At 39.6% G+C, this 15,002-nt stretch overlaps 3 protein-coding genes across 6 annotated transcripts; all 3 read right to left on the bottom strand.

Annotated features, from left to right (window-relative positions):
* Positions 1-427: 427 nt before the first annotated feature.
* LOC121997440 (AT-hook motif nuclear-localized protein 9-like) lies at positions 428-4,889 on the bottom strand. Of its 3 annotated transcripts, none has more exons than XM_042551844.1 (6): positions 4,414-4,889; positions 3,814-4,317; positions 3,273-3,340; positions 2,427-2,558; positions 1,371-1,532; positions 428-897 (listed from the first exon to the last, which is right to left on the bottom strand). In XM_042551844.1, the coding sequence occupies exons 2-6, from the start codon at positions 4,244-4,246 to the stop codon at positions 688-690; spliced, it is 1,005 nt and encodes a 334-aa protein (XP_042407778.1). In that variant the 5' UTR covers positions 4,247-4,317; positions 4,414-4,889; the 3' UTR covers positions 428-687. The 3 variants fall into 3 exon arrangements, with proteins under 3 accessions (XP_042407778.1, XP_042407779.1, XP_042407777.1); XM_042551845.1 differs by having other exon boundaries at positions 3,814-4,302; XM_042551843.1 differs by having other exon boundaries at positions 3,814-4,889.
* A 785-nt stretch (positions 4,890-5,674) lies between these two features.
* On the bottom strand, positions 5,675-9,831 carry LOC121997439 (UPF0187 protein At3g61320, chloroplastic-like). 2 transcript variants are annotated; one of them, XM_042551840.1, is made up of 4 exons: positions 9,107-9,831; positions 7,778-7,945; positions 7,239-7,445; positions 5,675-6,289 (listed from the first exon to the last, which is right to left on the bottom strand). In XM_042551840.1, exons 1-4 carry the CDS (start codon positions 9,764-9,766, stop codon positions 6,098-6,100), a joined length of 1,227 nt encoding a protein of 408 aa, XP_042407774.1. In that variant the 5' UTR covers positions 9,767-9,831; the 3' UTR covers positions 5,675-6,097. The 2 variants fall into 2 exon arrangements, with proteins under 2 accessions (XP_042407774.1, XP_042407776.1); XM_042551842.1 differs by lacking the exon at positions 7,778-7,945.
* Positions 9,832-10,109: 278 nt separating this feature from the next.
* On the bottom strand, positions 10,110-13,387 carry LOC121997438 (golgin IMH1-like). The gene is made up of 6 exons (XM_042551839.1): positions 12,951-13,387; positions 12,666-12,872; positions 12,455-12,568; positions 12,230-12,267; positions 12,007-12,130; positions 10,110-11,909 (listed from the first exon to the last, which is right to left on the bottom strand). The coding sequence occupies exons 1-6, from the start codon at positions 13,035-13,037 to the stop codon at positions 10,314-10,316; spliced, it is 2,166 nt and encodes a 721-aa protein (XP_042407773.1). The 5' UTR covers positions 13,038-13,387; the 3' UTR covers positions 10,110-10,313.
* Positions 13,388-15,002: the final 1,615 nt, after the last annotated feature.

Here is a 15,002-nt window from a genome sequence, read left to right as displayed (position 1 = left end):
ATACTATGAAAATTTTAACTATTTTTGTTTCTTTGGGTCACTTTCAAACGCTTCTAATATTTAATATCTTGTTTGAAACAACTTTAAGGTTTTATTAATTTTCAAATATACCCAAGATTTGTATTTTTTTTTTGTCCAAATAACTCTATCTAAAACTAAAATAGCTATTTTACCCTTTAAAATTATCACATAAATTACTCATTTGTCAATAAATAAGCGATATTTTAATAGTAAAATGAAAAAATTATGAGGCATTCTAATATTAATAAAATTGAACATCACACCTTTATTCTTTAGCTTGAAAGAGTAGTACCAAGTGGACTTGCAAATTCTTTTCTTTCTTTTTATCAGCATATTTGGCTAGATGTCCTTAACAATCTTCTAAAGATATTAACTCAACAGTGTTAGTATCTTTAAACACAAGGTCTTAAATGGACATAAATATATTCACTAAACGAGCATTGCAACTCATTACATCGTAACATATATAACCAGTTCTTAAATACAACTCCAAAGGCAAAACAAACTTTTCTAATATATTAAAGCATCCACATTTGCAATCCATGGAACTGAAGACATGATGATGTTAGCAACCCTTACGAATCTCTTTCCATGTTTAAGTCTAATGAACAAGTCATTGTTTGACAACATGTATTAACAACATATTGCCACAATGATTACGATAATCTACCCTCGAGTCAAGTCGATATCGATGTGAGCATTCCTCATATCCAATTGCCTCGGCCCAGACCACCCCCCGATGATTGGTGAAGTCGTAAGATTTGGATTAGGAAGACTAACAAATGTAGTTTGCTCCACTTCAGGATTTGTTTCACTGCTAGCTTTTGCTTTCTTTTTCGCCTTTGGTCCTGCATAAATGAAACTTCCTACGATTACCTGTAAAAGGCAAAAAAAAATATACATCATGTGTGGACTTGTGGTTTTATCCTATTATCATCAAAATGCCCCTACAACCGACCCCACCTAATAGAAAAAAGCTTGATTGTTGTTGTTGTTGTTATTGTTGTAGTATCATCAAAATGCCCCTACCCTCAAGGTTCATGTTTTAGACTTAAGGGGAATTTTGACATTAATAAAACATCGAGGAGCATATTGAGAAAAGTGTTAACCGTTGGACAGCATTTGAAAATTACAGTGTGGAAAGAAAAGCACAGGGGAACAAACATCCGGAGCATAGAACCGCACTGACATGAGCATGAAAACTTACTACTAGCAATTTAATTTCCAGATACACAAGAAGCATATGTAATCATGTAATAGAACAACTGATGAAGACAGATGAGTTAAGCAAACCATCATGAGATGAATTCAGTTTGTTATTGTGAAAACTATTAGTCGAGAAGGAAAACCTGTACGGGGGTGGCAGCTACAAGTACTCCTGCTACACTGCCACCAATTACCCGACCATCGGTATTTGAAAGAGAGATGCTCAGTCCACCGGTTCTGCTCCGTGATCCTCCATTGTCAGTCATCATGTATGAACCAGATAAACAAAGTATTTCAAAACGGCCCTGATCAGGTTCAAACCACTGAATTAGTTTTGCTTTGGCCAAAAAAAAAAGTCTTAGTAAAGACGGGTTTCTGACAGTACAAAATCTCCTGTTTTGAGGTGATCAAACGTCTTCTTAAGACAAGTCGCCAAATCATTAAGTTCAATCTTAATTCTATAATAAGTTTAATAATAAGCTATCAAGAACCTTCATAAGAGCCATTCTGAAACTTGTTAGTGCTTGAATGCTCACAGGTCCCGAATGCCCTTTCTTTTGCATTACACTTCAACAAATGGAAAGTAATAAATTCAAAGCAAAGGTGGCTCCGAGGACACAAGCAATTTACAGCATCTCATGGATGAACTCACCATGTTTATGGTATGCTAACCAACTACAAAAAACTACTTTCTAAAACCACATATCTAATGTACCTCAGCTGATATCTCCAGAGAAAGAAGTTTTACTGAAGTATGTGGAATTGTAAAAATAAGGGTAAATATTAATTAGTTTTCTTAATTAACCATTCAAATCCAAATATGTGAAATAAAAATATTTTATTCCAGTGTGGACAGCACATAAAGTTTACTATCTTTTCATGTCAATAGCAAAATGAGTATAGTGTAGCTGTATGAAGTTCTATCAGCACTATCAGGTAACAGCTAGTTCAGTTGATAAGGGGACTGACTAGCCGTGTCATAAGGTGTTGGTATCATCCTACCACGATCATGAATACCAAACAAATTCATCATATTTCTACTTTGAACAAAAAGATCAAGTATATAGCTGAAAAAGACTAGTCAAATACATATTTTAAGTTTGAATCAGTTTTTCAAGGTGCCAACAATGTTAAAAGCTAAAAAAACACTGCAATCTGGAAAACAACTAAAAAAACTCTTAAAATAAATTTTTTTTAACCTCATAAGTAACTGTGCCTGCAGAAGTTCCAGATTGTCGAAGGGTCACAGTGGAGACAGCACCATTTGCTGAGAGGATACAGACAACCCTTGGTCCCTGCTGTGAAAATGACATTATCTTTGTGGCAATGTCCTGCATAGTGCATCAGAGATTACTATTAAATATTGCAGCTTCTTAACAAATGTCAGCTTATAATATTCAGTTAGTTGGTGTGGAAATGTAGTGCCATGACATATGAGCTTCTAATTTACAAAACAGTGAGACGCCTAGTCTTTAAACATCTCAGAATAAGTTTCACATTCTGCAATTGTGTAACCTGTAAATACATAATTAATATTTAATGCTAATCCTTAATAGGATGTGATTCAGCTTAATTGTTTCAGTGGAAAAAGCAAGCATTCCCAAGTACCTTCATAGCATGTCAATTTACAAAGATGGCACAATAATGTATTGTTTCAGTACTACATGGCCAATGTAATATGCCGTTGAGAAAAACATACGTAGTGTGTTGATTTACAGCAACAAAGATGCACAAACAGAAGCATATGCCATTGGTGACTCCTAAGAAGAAACCCAATTCCAAATTTCATACCTCTCCGACTGTGATAGATTTGACATGTAGCATAGAAATTCATTGTTTCAGTGAAAAAGAGATCTTTCACTGTGACCTTCGTAGCATTTCAACTTAGAAACAAAAAGTGGCATATTAATGAATTGTTACAGTACTCCTACATGGTCAAAGTAGTATGCTGCTAAGACAAAAAAAAAAAATGGTAATATTGTCATTTCTAGCAATAACTACACTTCTGAGTAACCCGAGAAGAAACCACATTCCAAATTGCATACCTCTCCAACTGCGATAGTTATGACATGCGGAGTAAACCCCATCCCAGCTGAACCAGCAACCCATTCCCCTGCCGCACACCGAGGAGATAATTTCTCAGTTTGTGAAACAATACACCAATCTCCAACCACACAACTAAATGAAACTAAATGCACAAGTGAAGAACATAGTGAGGGGGAAATCAAATTGTTGTGTGCTAGTCCATTAGGATATAATCGTCATAGTTCAGCAGCTAAACAAATGCACTCGTTTTCTAAACATTACAAAACAGAGGTTTATAATCTCAACTTGAATATTTTAAATTCTGAACAGTAGTTTAGTGAAACAACTAAAATAATCAGCCTTTTGAGTTTAGTGAAACGATTAAAATAATCAGCCTTTCAAGCACTTTAAGTAAATCAAAAGCTGTCTAAACACTTTACTTTTTTTCTTCTACTATATTTCTCATAACATCAAGAGAAAAGTTCATAGATCATAAAGACCGAAACTTAAAGCTAGTTTTTTCTAGCATTTAGGAAAGGCACGTTTAGATTTTCAACCCACCAAACGATGCTAACTGCTGCTTCCTCCCTGAGCCACGCGGCCGCCCTCTCCCTCGCTTCTGGGCCGGAGTACCAGACCCCGGAGCTGACCCAGGCCCGATTCCGACGGGGCCAGAGGGAGCAGACGATGAACTATGCGATAGCGCCAAAGCTACAGTCCCATCTGGCCCATACTTTCTTGGCCGTCCTCTCTTCCGCTTCACCGGTTCCACTTGGCTTCCACCTTCGCCCAGACCACCGCCGCCGTGGGCCGAGGCCGCAGGCGGAGACTCCACCTGAAACGCCCCCGAACCGACGCCGGAGGAATGGATGCTCAGACTATGTGCCGCCAAGTGCAATCCAGGCTGCGAGGCTGCAAGCGAACTAGGAATTCCTCTATGAGCTAGGTAATACGGCACCACGCCGGGCATCGCCATGGCCTCCCGTCCATCCATAGATGAACCAAAAAAAAAACGCAGCTTTTAGATAACACCACGGATGCCGAAATCCCCTGGTTCCAATCAACCTAGCAAATATCAACAAAGGCGAGCCCTGAAGTGGAACCCTAGCTCAATGCCATTTCGCCCTCGTCCGGATCACTAAAAGCAAGAAAAGGCCTCACCTTTCTCAAACTTTGTCAGCCCTCTTTAATGGCAGGAAGGGGGAAAGCATCCAAAATTTGCTTTTTTCCGGGGGCGAATAGGGAGAACCAGCCCACCTAGAAGCCGCAAGGGATCGATGCAAGCTTCAGAGGAAGAGGGATAGGCGCAATTAAGACCCCAGCGGTACTCGAAAGGCTTTACCTCCGTGTCTTCGCCTTCCCTCACTCTCTCCTCCCAGCTTCTCTCTCTGTGCGGAGCAGTGGTCACAGTAGCCACAGATGGCAGAGCTCGATTCAGTCATAACTCATAAATGAGGCGATCAAACCCACAGTCCACAGATCAGACGAGAACTCCGTCGAAACAAGAGGGGGAACTGGAAAGGAGAAGAAAAAGTCGCCATTTTTATCATTCTTGCTCGCAAATTTGCTTCAATTTCTTCTACTTCTACCGAGAGAGTAGGGTGAGGGAGGCAACATGGTGGACACAGTGAGTGATGATAAGATTATTACCGAACTTTTTTTCCCGTAAAATAAAATGCCACGATATGGAAAGAAAATAAATAATACATATGCGATATTTTTCCAAAAAAATGAATCATTGGTTGCCACGGTATTCGCTGTCTGGAATGAGACAGCGGACTTCCGCCGCATGGGAACGCAATAATGGAGCTGGCTACGACTCCGATGACATCTGCCACGTCATCGTGATTTCTTGTCAAGAAAAATACTAGATTACTTATGTTTTTTTTATTTTATTTTTCAATTGACGTTCTTATATATATCTAATTTATACTAATTAATTATAAAATTATCAATCCGATTTATTTGTTATTGGGAACCGCCATTAATAAAAATTTATAATAATTTATTGAATATGACTCAATTTTTAAATATTTGAAAATTAAGTAACCGTTATCATTAACCCGGGCTAGATAATTTATGTTTAAATTACACAAACATTTTTAAATGAGTCAAAAATCATTTGTTTTATAAGAAATTTTGTGTACAATTTATAGGTCACGTGAATGAAAGAAAATACCTACCAGGAAAGGGAGAAAAGAGAAGCAATAATTCAAAGATGTTTCCTTTCCTTTCCTTGTTTACTCAGGTAAAATTTTAGAAGGAAAGACCTTTGTTAGCGTTTCGCATGTGTTTGTCCACTTTTCTGCAAGTCTGTTTTTATTTATTTTTTTTTCAAATCAAGAAAAATGCCTAATTTCGTACTATAGCGCCAGTCTTTATCAATAAGGAACGGATTGAACAAGCTGAACAAACCAAAATCTTAAGAGAAATGAGATAGAAACATAAGAAGTAGAACAGCTTGAAAATTTGTTCGATATAGAAGAGTATTTACAGACCTGTGATCCATAATTAGGGTAGAACGGACACTCTTGTCCATATTCTAGCAATCGAACTATCATATACTGTCTACACTCTTGTCCTATAGATTTTTGAGGAGTTTGAAATTTGTCATTCCATCATTTGTGTTCCTGCAAGCTAAGCTTCTTCCATTGGTAATTGCATCAACCCGGCTTTCTCATCCTTTTCCAATGCGCAAACACTTGAAAAAGATAACGACCACTGGCGTTGTTATAAAGCGAGCCCTGAAAAAGCTTTCAATGTGTCATTGAAATGGTAGGTGCCATTACTTTTGCATCCATGATTGGGGTGAATAGTTGCAGACGACCCCGCCCTGTTCCTGCTCTCATCCCTCTTCGTTTTTGGAGTTAGGCCATCCGTTCACCGAATGCCCGTCTGGACGGCCCTTTGTCTTGCAGAGCAGTCGTTCATGTACAGAATTCTCTGTGGCTATTGCTTCTCGGATGCGGTTCTGGAGCTGCTTGCATAACTCGTCGAGTGCGAGCATTGGGAATGGCTCTTCGATAAGCACACCGACCTGAAAGAGTTTCTACCTGGTTAAGTATGAATATGAGCCACAGCAGGAACTTCGAAAAAATGGCACACGAGGAAAAAAAACCTCTTTGAACCTAATGCCATCTAACTGGTTTGGAATATACAAGAATTTGACACAAATAAACTTCGAGGACTACCTCTATTGGTTTTATAGCATCATCTTGTGGATAATAGTAGAGACATGCTACTAGTAGAAGCTTTTTAGTCGTTCCATGCATTGTTGTATCCTTCGGAATTTTAGCTAAGCCATATATTATCATATTTCACATGTTAATAGTGTCTATTTGGAAATCAGATGCTTCTTAATAATCTCATATCGGATACTTTCCCCTGGCTGATTGCATGTATGGACTAAATTATTGTTTCGTCTTCGCCTAAGCAAGACATGATTCCACCATAGTCCCAAGATATGGAACCTCAGCAAGACGATGGTTCCAACCCAAAATGCATCTGGAAGCACGTCACAGAGCGACAGAGCTACAATGTACAAGTTTGCAGTAAGAAAGGACGCCTCTCCTGTGACATAGCACAAGGAAGCAAAGTTCTCAAGGAACAATGGATGATCAGAATCCTAGGTGTCTTTTCTTACTCTCTTTTCATCTATTTCCTTGTCTTCTTCATCCCCTCGTTATTTGTATCATCAACACCAACTCATTGACACACAGTACACTGATAGAGACTGAAATAAAACCCTTTCAGCCAGTCAATGAAATCTGATCAGCATTGTAATGGTATTTCAAATTTGATGGTAAGAGTTGCTACTTTTCTTTTGTTGTGTCCTAAGAGAATGCACATTTCTAATTGGTACTAAGATGCAACCTTAACTTGAGAAGAGGTCAGGCACAATGACTTCAAATTTACTAACTATGAAAGTTCTAATCATCACTTCCATAGATCATTGAAACTATAATTCATGAGGATGTGTCGCTTACTTCTTCAATGCAGAACAAAGATGCTGCACTTATGAAGGTGGCCGGAATAACCATCCATTGGCAATCATCCCAAAGTATCACAGGAAGTGTAAGGTGCCACAGGACCAGAAATCTTGATGTTAGCCGTGTGTAAGATAAAGGAATAGGAATACCCAAGAGCTGTTCACAAACACCAAGCCCTTCATGGAAACAGCAGAGCCTTGACTCCTACATTAATAAGAGACAATTATGAATTTATTGTCTATAGTATGAGAACTGGTGACTATATTTTCCCTGCACCATGTTAACTCACTACTGTACATGAAGTTATTAACAGAGATAAAAGAATAACGACACACCATACGCCGGTATAAATTTTTAAACAAGAAAAAAACACATAAATATTGGCAGTACGATAGTTGGAGTGATGGGAGGAGAAACTGTTCTCCCCTCATTAATAGATTAAATATGTTATCACTAACAGCATAGCATACGTTAGGTGATTACATCAAGAATGCTTCCCCATGAGGATAACAAACACATCTTGAACAAGAACATACCAAGAGGTTGCGTTTTTGTTCTTCAATATGTAAGACCTGAATGCTCTGTGAAATAAACTCTATGATGCAGTGCGGACGATGTTTTGACCTCAAAATTACAGCTAGATCTTCAACTTCGAGTAAATTATTCAGGTCCGTTTCGATATCTGAGCCACTAATGACATGACACTGCAGTGTTAAGTTAAATTTAGTATGATTATGTCAACTTAAGCTGAGCGAATCTATTTATTTGGACAGGGAAAGCGACAGTTTTGAATCCCAATAAACATGAAATATTAGAAACTGAAGTATGTAAAATATAAATTCACAGACATATTAGCTGATGAACACAAATAATTGTTTAAGCCAATTGACGTGGTGAATGAATTACCATAAAGGAAGCATTGCCACAAAGATGAAGTTGTTGTACCATATGAATTAGGAACTTCGCAAGATTCAACAATTATAAAATATCAACCACAACCAATAGAACTATGCTCATCAACAATAGATAATAAAAAGCAAGGGACCCATAGTACTCTAGTGTAAGTGATTTAGGATTGGTAGTGGTTCAAAAAACCCAATGGACGGTAGAATGCATCAAACAAATAGAACAAGTCAGACATGTGCAGGCCCAGCAATATATAAAGGATCAAATGAGTTAGACAATTCAAAAGAATGATGAGCCGAATGTATTCAACGAACTAGATATGAATATTCTATATAGGCTGAAGAAATTGGAGGATGTGAAGAACCTATTGACTGCAAAGATAAACTTAGTCATATTTATTTAGGGCTCTATCTAAGAAAAAATCTCAGTTTCACCATTGGGCATTGGCCTTCTTTACCTACCATGAGACCTCCCATGCCTTAACCATAGTAAAATAGAAAATCCTTAGAATGCATCAACAAGAAACTCATGATTCATGAAGTCTGTATAGGTGTTTGATACAATAACTTCAATCCTACATATACAAAGCATAGTGCAACTAAGAAGGGTTTTCCAAAAAAAAAAACGAGTGACTAAGAGTCGCTGCCCTCTCATTAAGGGCGAAAACACCAGAACAAAACTTATTGTTCAGATGAAGACAAGGCAGGATCCTCAGGCAAGCAAAGGAAACAATAAATTCACATCACCCAGAATACTGCAATCAGTGAGTGCAATTAATCATTCTTTGGAAAAAGAACAAAAAATATTAAATTTTCCATGTCCATAACTTTAGTTCTGACTTGAGCGATATGGGTGCAAACATAGTATGTCAATTTAGTGGAAAAGGTGGTAGTTAAGTATTCGAACACATTAAAGATACTATTTTTGAAAGAGAAATAATAATGCATAGAGTATAAGACCTTGAGAGCCACGGGAAACGCCATGATGTAATTCAACAAGGAGTGCTTCACTATGGAATCCTCCTCCGCACCCCTAGTCGACATCACCATCCCTGCTAGCTCGCTAGCGCCGGCCATGATCCTCATCCACGCCATTCTCCCCTCCTCGAACCGCGAGTAGGCTGCCTCGGTTCTGAAGACGAGCAAGAGCGCCAGGGCGGGTGCCGTGAGCTGATACGGCAACGCGGACGACCGGAGCTGGGGAAAGAACCCAGGAGGTAACCAGGCGTTGGCGACAGCGGAGTTGTAGAGAGTGACGGCGGCAGCGACGGCAGTGAGCACGGAGACAGGCGGGATGAGGGAGAGGATGACGCGTGAGGAGAGGCTGGAGAGGAGGTGGCGAAGGTGGCGGCTGGAGCTGCGGTGAGCGCGCCAGTCGTCGGGGGTGTACAGGTGACGGCGCTTCCGCACGCCCAGCTCCTTCACGGCGTCGGTCCAGTCAGGGAACGAGCGGAGAAAGCGAACGAGGGAGGGGGCTTTGGCATCGGTCGGCGGATCGGAGCTGGAGCAGAGGATGTGAGGAGCGCGGGGTGTGAGTGGGATTCTTGGGGCAAAGAGGAGGCGGTTGGGATTACAAGAGCGGAAGGGGAAGGAATGGGGAGGAAGTGGAATCTTATCCATTTATTGAATCCGTATGGATGAGATCGCCGTCGTCGTCGCCGGCAGCGGAGTCGTCCTGGCGTTGAAAGGGGGCGGGTAAAGCAGTTGAGGTGCTCGACAGAATGCGCGAGAGGAGGTTGGTGGAGCCGAGGCGGATAATAAAAAAATGGCTGCTGTGGATCAGGCGCTTACACGTTTATATCTTTACATGTGATAACCGAACAAATAAGGAAAGGCATTGAGGTAAGTTTCTGTAACCTATTATTATGTGCCCTTAATCAAAGTTTATTAATCATAGACGCCTACATAAATCAGGAGTTTTAAAATCCACTTAAACAAAGGTCAATAACATCTATATTACAACTTCATGAAATTTAAGCAAACCACTTAAACAAAGGTCAATCACATCTATATTACAACTTCATGAAATTTAAGCAAACCAAATGGCAATCTAAAGTCTTTCCAACAAAAGAATCAATTGGACTTTCAAAAAAAAAAATAAAGACTTCTTCAATGAACACTATTAACACTCATTTGGTAAAGTTTACAAGAAAAGAGAGATCATAATCTAATTCTTCAAGGCATTCTTAAGCGTTCGAATTGTCATCACCAGCTGTTGCCTTTCTCCTTCCACCTCGGCAAACTTCAAGCTTATTTCAGAATATCTTTCTTGCATTTCCTTTAGATCAGCTTCCATTGATTTATTTTTCTCTTTTAGGGCAGCCATCTTGCTCAATTCTCCTTCAGACAGTGATTTATGCTTCAAGCCAAGGTTTTCTTTCTCCTGGTTCAGCATCGCAATCATGTTCTCCTTTTCATCTCTTCTATTCCTCACCTCTATTATTTCTTCCTTCAATGATGAAATCTCCTTCTTTAGAATTTCCTGTTCTGAATTCTGGTTTTGAAGCATTGTCTTGTGCCTTTCAATCTCCTCCAAACTCGATTCAAGACAGTTGTTACAACTTTCAAACTCTTCCTTCTTTTTTCTGATCTGCAACTGCAGTCTTTCTGCTTCTTTTGATTTGAAACGTAAAAGATCTAATAGCTGTCTGAGATTCCTCTGGTAATGTCTCTGTAGAGATACCGAATCTTCCTTGTTCTTCTCCAACGTTTTCGCTAAATTCCTTCTTTGCGACTGCAATTCACTCACTTCTTTCAGTGCTTTCCTGACTATTTTTTCGTTCTCGAAGAACACAGACGAAGCTTGTGAAGACAGCAGGGTGAGTTCCTCGCGAAGGCGTTCGGCAATTCGGGCGCCGTTCCAGTTCGCTTTGCGCAGGGCTCCCTCCGCTCGCAGGGCCTTCTTCTCTTCTTCAGTCTTCGCGTTCGCCATGGCTTCCACATCCGACTCGAATGATTCGGCTTGCTGCCGAATCTCCCTCTCTAAGCATTCGACATGGGACTCGAGGTCGCCGATGATTGCTGAATGCGCTGAGCATTCGTACTGCATTCTTAGTTGCTCCCGCAGCCGCGTTTGCTCGAGATGAGAAGTGATGTCATGGTTTTCTTGCTTCAAAATTTCATAGTCCAAAGCGAGCTGTTCCATCTGCATTTCCAAGTCTTCACGGTCTCGCTTATATAGCTCGATCTCGTCGTTGAGCGAGCATGCGAGGCTCGTGTCAGTAGTTCGATCCCTCTGCTCCACCAGCTCGTCGAGGTCTCTAACTGCAAGTTGCAGCTCGGAGTTAGCTTCGCGCGTCTTCTGCAGTTGCAAGCGAAGACTGGAGTTCAGATTCTTCTCGTGCTCCAACTCCTGCTTGATTTCTTCCACCATGGACAGGGGATCTTCTTCTACATCAAGGTCTGGCTCGCTTGTTTCCTTTCGCGACGACTTGAGGGCGTCTCGCTCCTCTCTGAGGCTGCTGATCTCCTGAGAAAGCTCTTGCGCCCTTCTGTTTTCCTTGGCGATTTGCTTTCGCATGGTCTGAATCTCTAGCTCCGACACTTCCACCTTCCTCGACAAGAGAAAGACTTCTCTGCGGAGTTTATCGATGGTGTCGAATCCTGACTCGCTCGAGCTGTTTGCCGACCCGGACGAATCGCCCGAGCTGATCTTGAGCACCGCGGAGTCTCGATGGATGCTTCCATGAATGAGGTCTGAGCTGCTCTCGGAACTAGCCACTGATGCAGCGTCAAGGTTGAGAGACTCATCGTAAGTTTGAAACTGGAAATCGCAGTGAAGAACAAAAGTCAAGTTCAGATAAAAGTGTGACTGATTCAGAAACGCAATCAGGACATGAAAGATCTCGCGACAGGTTCACCCTTTCTTTCATGGGATCAGTATCGTTCTTGCGACTAGAAGCTCTGACTTCTTCCTCGATCAATTGGTTCTTCATGGTTCTTCCTTGTTTCCCTGATGTTGCATCTCCATTTTCTTCAGCTTCCCTAATCATCAAAAGAAGAAGAATAAGAAGAGAAGAAAAATGCCTGTCAAATTAAAGATGAAAAAATTGTATGCCAATAATTTCTTTAGACTGTTTTCACCTTATTTCTCCCTCGCCCTGCATTCTCTGCAAGGTAACCTGCCATTCAAGCAAACCAAATCCATGAAAAGATTGAAGAACACGACTAATTAAGAGATAAACTAAAGCCGCAAATGCCGATGTAGTCATCTCAAAATAGTTGGAATTAATGAATGCGACTTGACGATAATTATGACGACCTGAGAACTGAGAAGCAAATTGCTCATAAAGCTCAATAAATGCTTACGTGCAAAAGGGTTCCGGCCTTGAGAGGCAGGGAAAGAGAGCAAGGCTTAAAGAACTCAACATAATCTGCAAGGTTAACAATGGCTTCTCCAAGCTGTCCAGATCTGGTTGATCCCTGAAAAAACACAAAAAGAATGGTTTATTAGCAGAAAACTGATCAGGAGCCAAAAGATCCGATCTAAAAAATTAATGATCAAAACAATCTCTCATACAGATTCAGAAACCAGAAACTTATAGAACTTGTCGTGGATCTTCCCACTCTTGGGATCACGCTCCAACTTCACTGTTTCATAAACTGGGCTCGACCACCTGCAGCACCCCCCAGAGACCTTCTCCGATTTCACGGCCGACGTCGGCTTCCCGACGTCGAGAGGCACCAAGCTCACCGACAGCCCTGCTGCAGTGCCGGAAACTAGAATCTAACAGCACGATTCAACAATGTCACTGCCAGAATAGCGGGAGAGGAATTTGATAAAGTACCGATCGACCGAGCTTACTTGGGTCGCTTGCAGTTGGAATTTGAAGACGACCTTGAGCTTGTTCTTGTCGTTGCTTCTCCATCGAGCTGCTGCAGCCTTGAACATGTTTGATTCGGTATGGTTTGTTCAGTTCTTCATTGGTGGAGATCAGTGAAGTGAGCAAGCAATGGCGACCAGGAAAGTGAAATGTTTTGGAGTAAAAAATGGCAAATTAAAAGAGAAAAAGGAGAGGCAGATCTGAAAGAGTTAGTTGATGTTTGTATAATAATTCAGTCACTCACAGGAGAGGAGGCGAGAGATTGGATAGAAGGTGGAAAAATTGGAAGAGAAGATAGAGTGGGAATTGACGAATTGTATTGTAATTAGGTAGAGAGGCTGATGGGAGAGTGTGAGGTGGAGAGCTAGAAAATGTCATATGCTGGTGGTCGATCGCTTCAGGAATTCTTCATAAAATATAATATATATATATATATAAAGATAGTCATAAATAATATATATTTGGATCCATCAGCCGACTGAAATCGACATGCCGTTGAAACTTATAGTTCTTCAAGCTGGTTGAAATGGGCATGATAAAGATAGAAGAATGGGGAAGAAAGATGTGGCAAAGATTAAAAAGGGTGTTTTTGTCAAAGAGGCATCTTTTATTTAAAAAAAATGTCAAAACAAAATTTAGAAATAAGTATTCAGCCAAACCACTTAAATTTAATCAATATTATTATATTAAAATACATTTTACTAATTTATTTAAATTATTCAAGTTTGATAAAAATTACTTGAATTTAATATAACAATTGGTGTAAATAGCTTGTATAATGGTAACAACTATATAGCCGGGGCAAAGTGAACTTGTGACCAACAAACCATGAACATTCCCCGCTTGAACACTAAAATAGGGGAGCCGACTAAAATGATACTTCAAACCCTATCCAAAATTTTGACAATAACTTCAAAGCCTTTACTACTGATCATCGATTCGATAACAGCCATGCCCCTGGATCAGATACAAATTAAAAGTGGAAGAGATATATATATGCTTAATTCAGAGTCCATGTGTGTTTGTCTCTGTATCCATGTGATGTTGTTCTTCCTTTTCAAAAGAGAGATTTTATAGTTTGGGTAGGCCTTCAATTATTCATCTTCATGTAAAGCAATAGTACAACCTCCTTCCACGCCTTGTGTTCCTTTCGAACGACACCTTTTCTGTCCATGTGTGGTGGTGCATTTGCATGGATGCTTCAGTGTTAGGGTTTCTTAACCATGTACTCGAAGGCGATCGAATCGACTTATTCGATCTAGACCACGCTCAGATACGACCGTCAAGTTTAGATCATAAAGTAATTCGAGAGTGACAAGTTTAAATTTCTTTTTAACAATGTTGTTATACAAAAATCCTTTAAATAATCCAACTTACCACTAAATAATTTCTATTGAAACAGAAATTTGTGTTTTTTTTTCTTTGTAGGAATATTCCAGCCAACAACTTCGATAGATCCTCCTTAACCATCATCAGTAGTGTGGCACGATATATTTTAATTATTTGTCACTGAAATCATTGAGGTTGAAAAAAGTTTCAGTGTATTGGCAATTTATCTTGCAAGTCAAGTTGCTGTTAGAGGATGCACAGAGCACAGTCACAAGCAAAGTGCTTTCTTTTCTCCTCGTATATTTAATTCATAAATGCCGACTGATGTACTATAAATTATTTTTAAAACATTTTAAACTAAATAAACAATTTAAGCAATGAATAACTCATGAGATGATTCATGATTATCGTCGTTAATATTATAAAACATAATTAGATTTATAAATATGAACTCATCTCATCTTAAAAGATTAAAGTAATTTTATCTCATCTTTAAAAAGCTAGTAGAGTATAAGAAGAGGCAAGGTAAAAGGCAAAAGTAATAAAAAAAAAAAGAAATTAAAGCAAACAAAGATAAAAAAATAAAATATAATGATTAATCAGATTGAATAAAGTCTGAGAGTGAGATAATTGATCCGGTCTCATGAAATTTTTTTACCGATCATCAAGATAAATTAAAAATACATCGTAGCTGGGAATACCAT

The sequence above is a fragment of the Zingiber officinale genome, chromosome 6A, assembly GCF_018446385.1.
Source record: "Zingiber officinale cultivar Zhangliang chromosome 6A, Zo_v1.1, whole genome shotgun sequence".
In the NCBI taxonomy this organism is placed as follows: domain Eukaryota; kingdom Viridiplantae; phylum Streptophyta; class Magnoliopsida; order Zingiberales; family Zingiberaceae; genus Zingiber; species Zingiber officinale.
The sequence above is the reverse complement of the archived record's forward strand: the minus strand, read 5'-3'. Positions and strand labels throughout refer to the sequence as shown.

Coding starts and splice junctions, on each gene's coding strand:
- LOC121997439 (XM_042551840.1), bottom strand. CDS start 9,766: ATGGATAAGATTCCACTTCCTCCCCATTCCTTCCCCTTCCGCTCTTGT. Junction 7,946..9,106: donor CGTTTCCCGTGGCTCTCAAG/GTCTTATACTCT, acceptor TTAACACTGCAG/TGTCATGTCATTAGTGGCTC. Junction 6,290..7,238: donor CTTTGTTCTGCATTGAAGAA/GTAAGCGACACA, acceptor AAACTCTTTCAG/GTCGGTGTGCTTATCGAAGA.
- LOC121997440 (XM_042551843.1), bottom strand. CDS start 4,246: ATGGATGGACGGGAGGCCATGGCGATGCCCGGCGTGGTGCCGTATTAC. Junction 2,559..3,272: donor TAACTATCGCAGTTGGAGAG/GTATGCAATTTG, acceptor TGCACTATGCAG/GACATTGCCACAAAGATAAT. Junction 898..1,370: donor TAGCTGCCACCCCCGTACAG/GTTTTCCTTCTC, acceptor TGCCTTTTACAG/GTAATCGTAGGAAGTTTCAT.
- LOC121997438 (XM_042551839.1), bottom strand. CDS start 13,037: ATGTTCAAGGCTGCAGCAGCTCGATGGAGAAGCAACGACAAGAACAAG. Junction 12,873..12,950: donor TCCAACTGCAAGCGACCCAA/GTAAGCTCGGTC, acceptor TCGTGCTGTTAG/ATTCTAGTTTCCGGCACTGC. Junction 12,569..12,665: donor AGTTTCTGGTTTCTGAATCT/GTATGAGAGATT, acceptor GTGTTTTTTCAG/GGATCAACCAGATCTGGACA.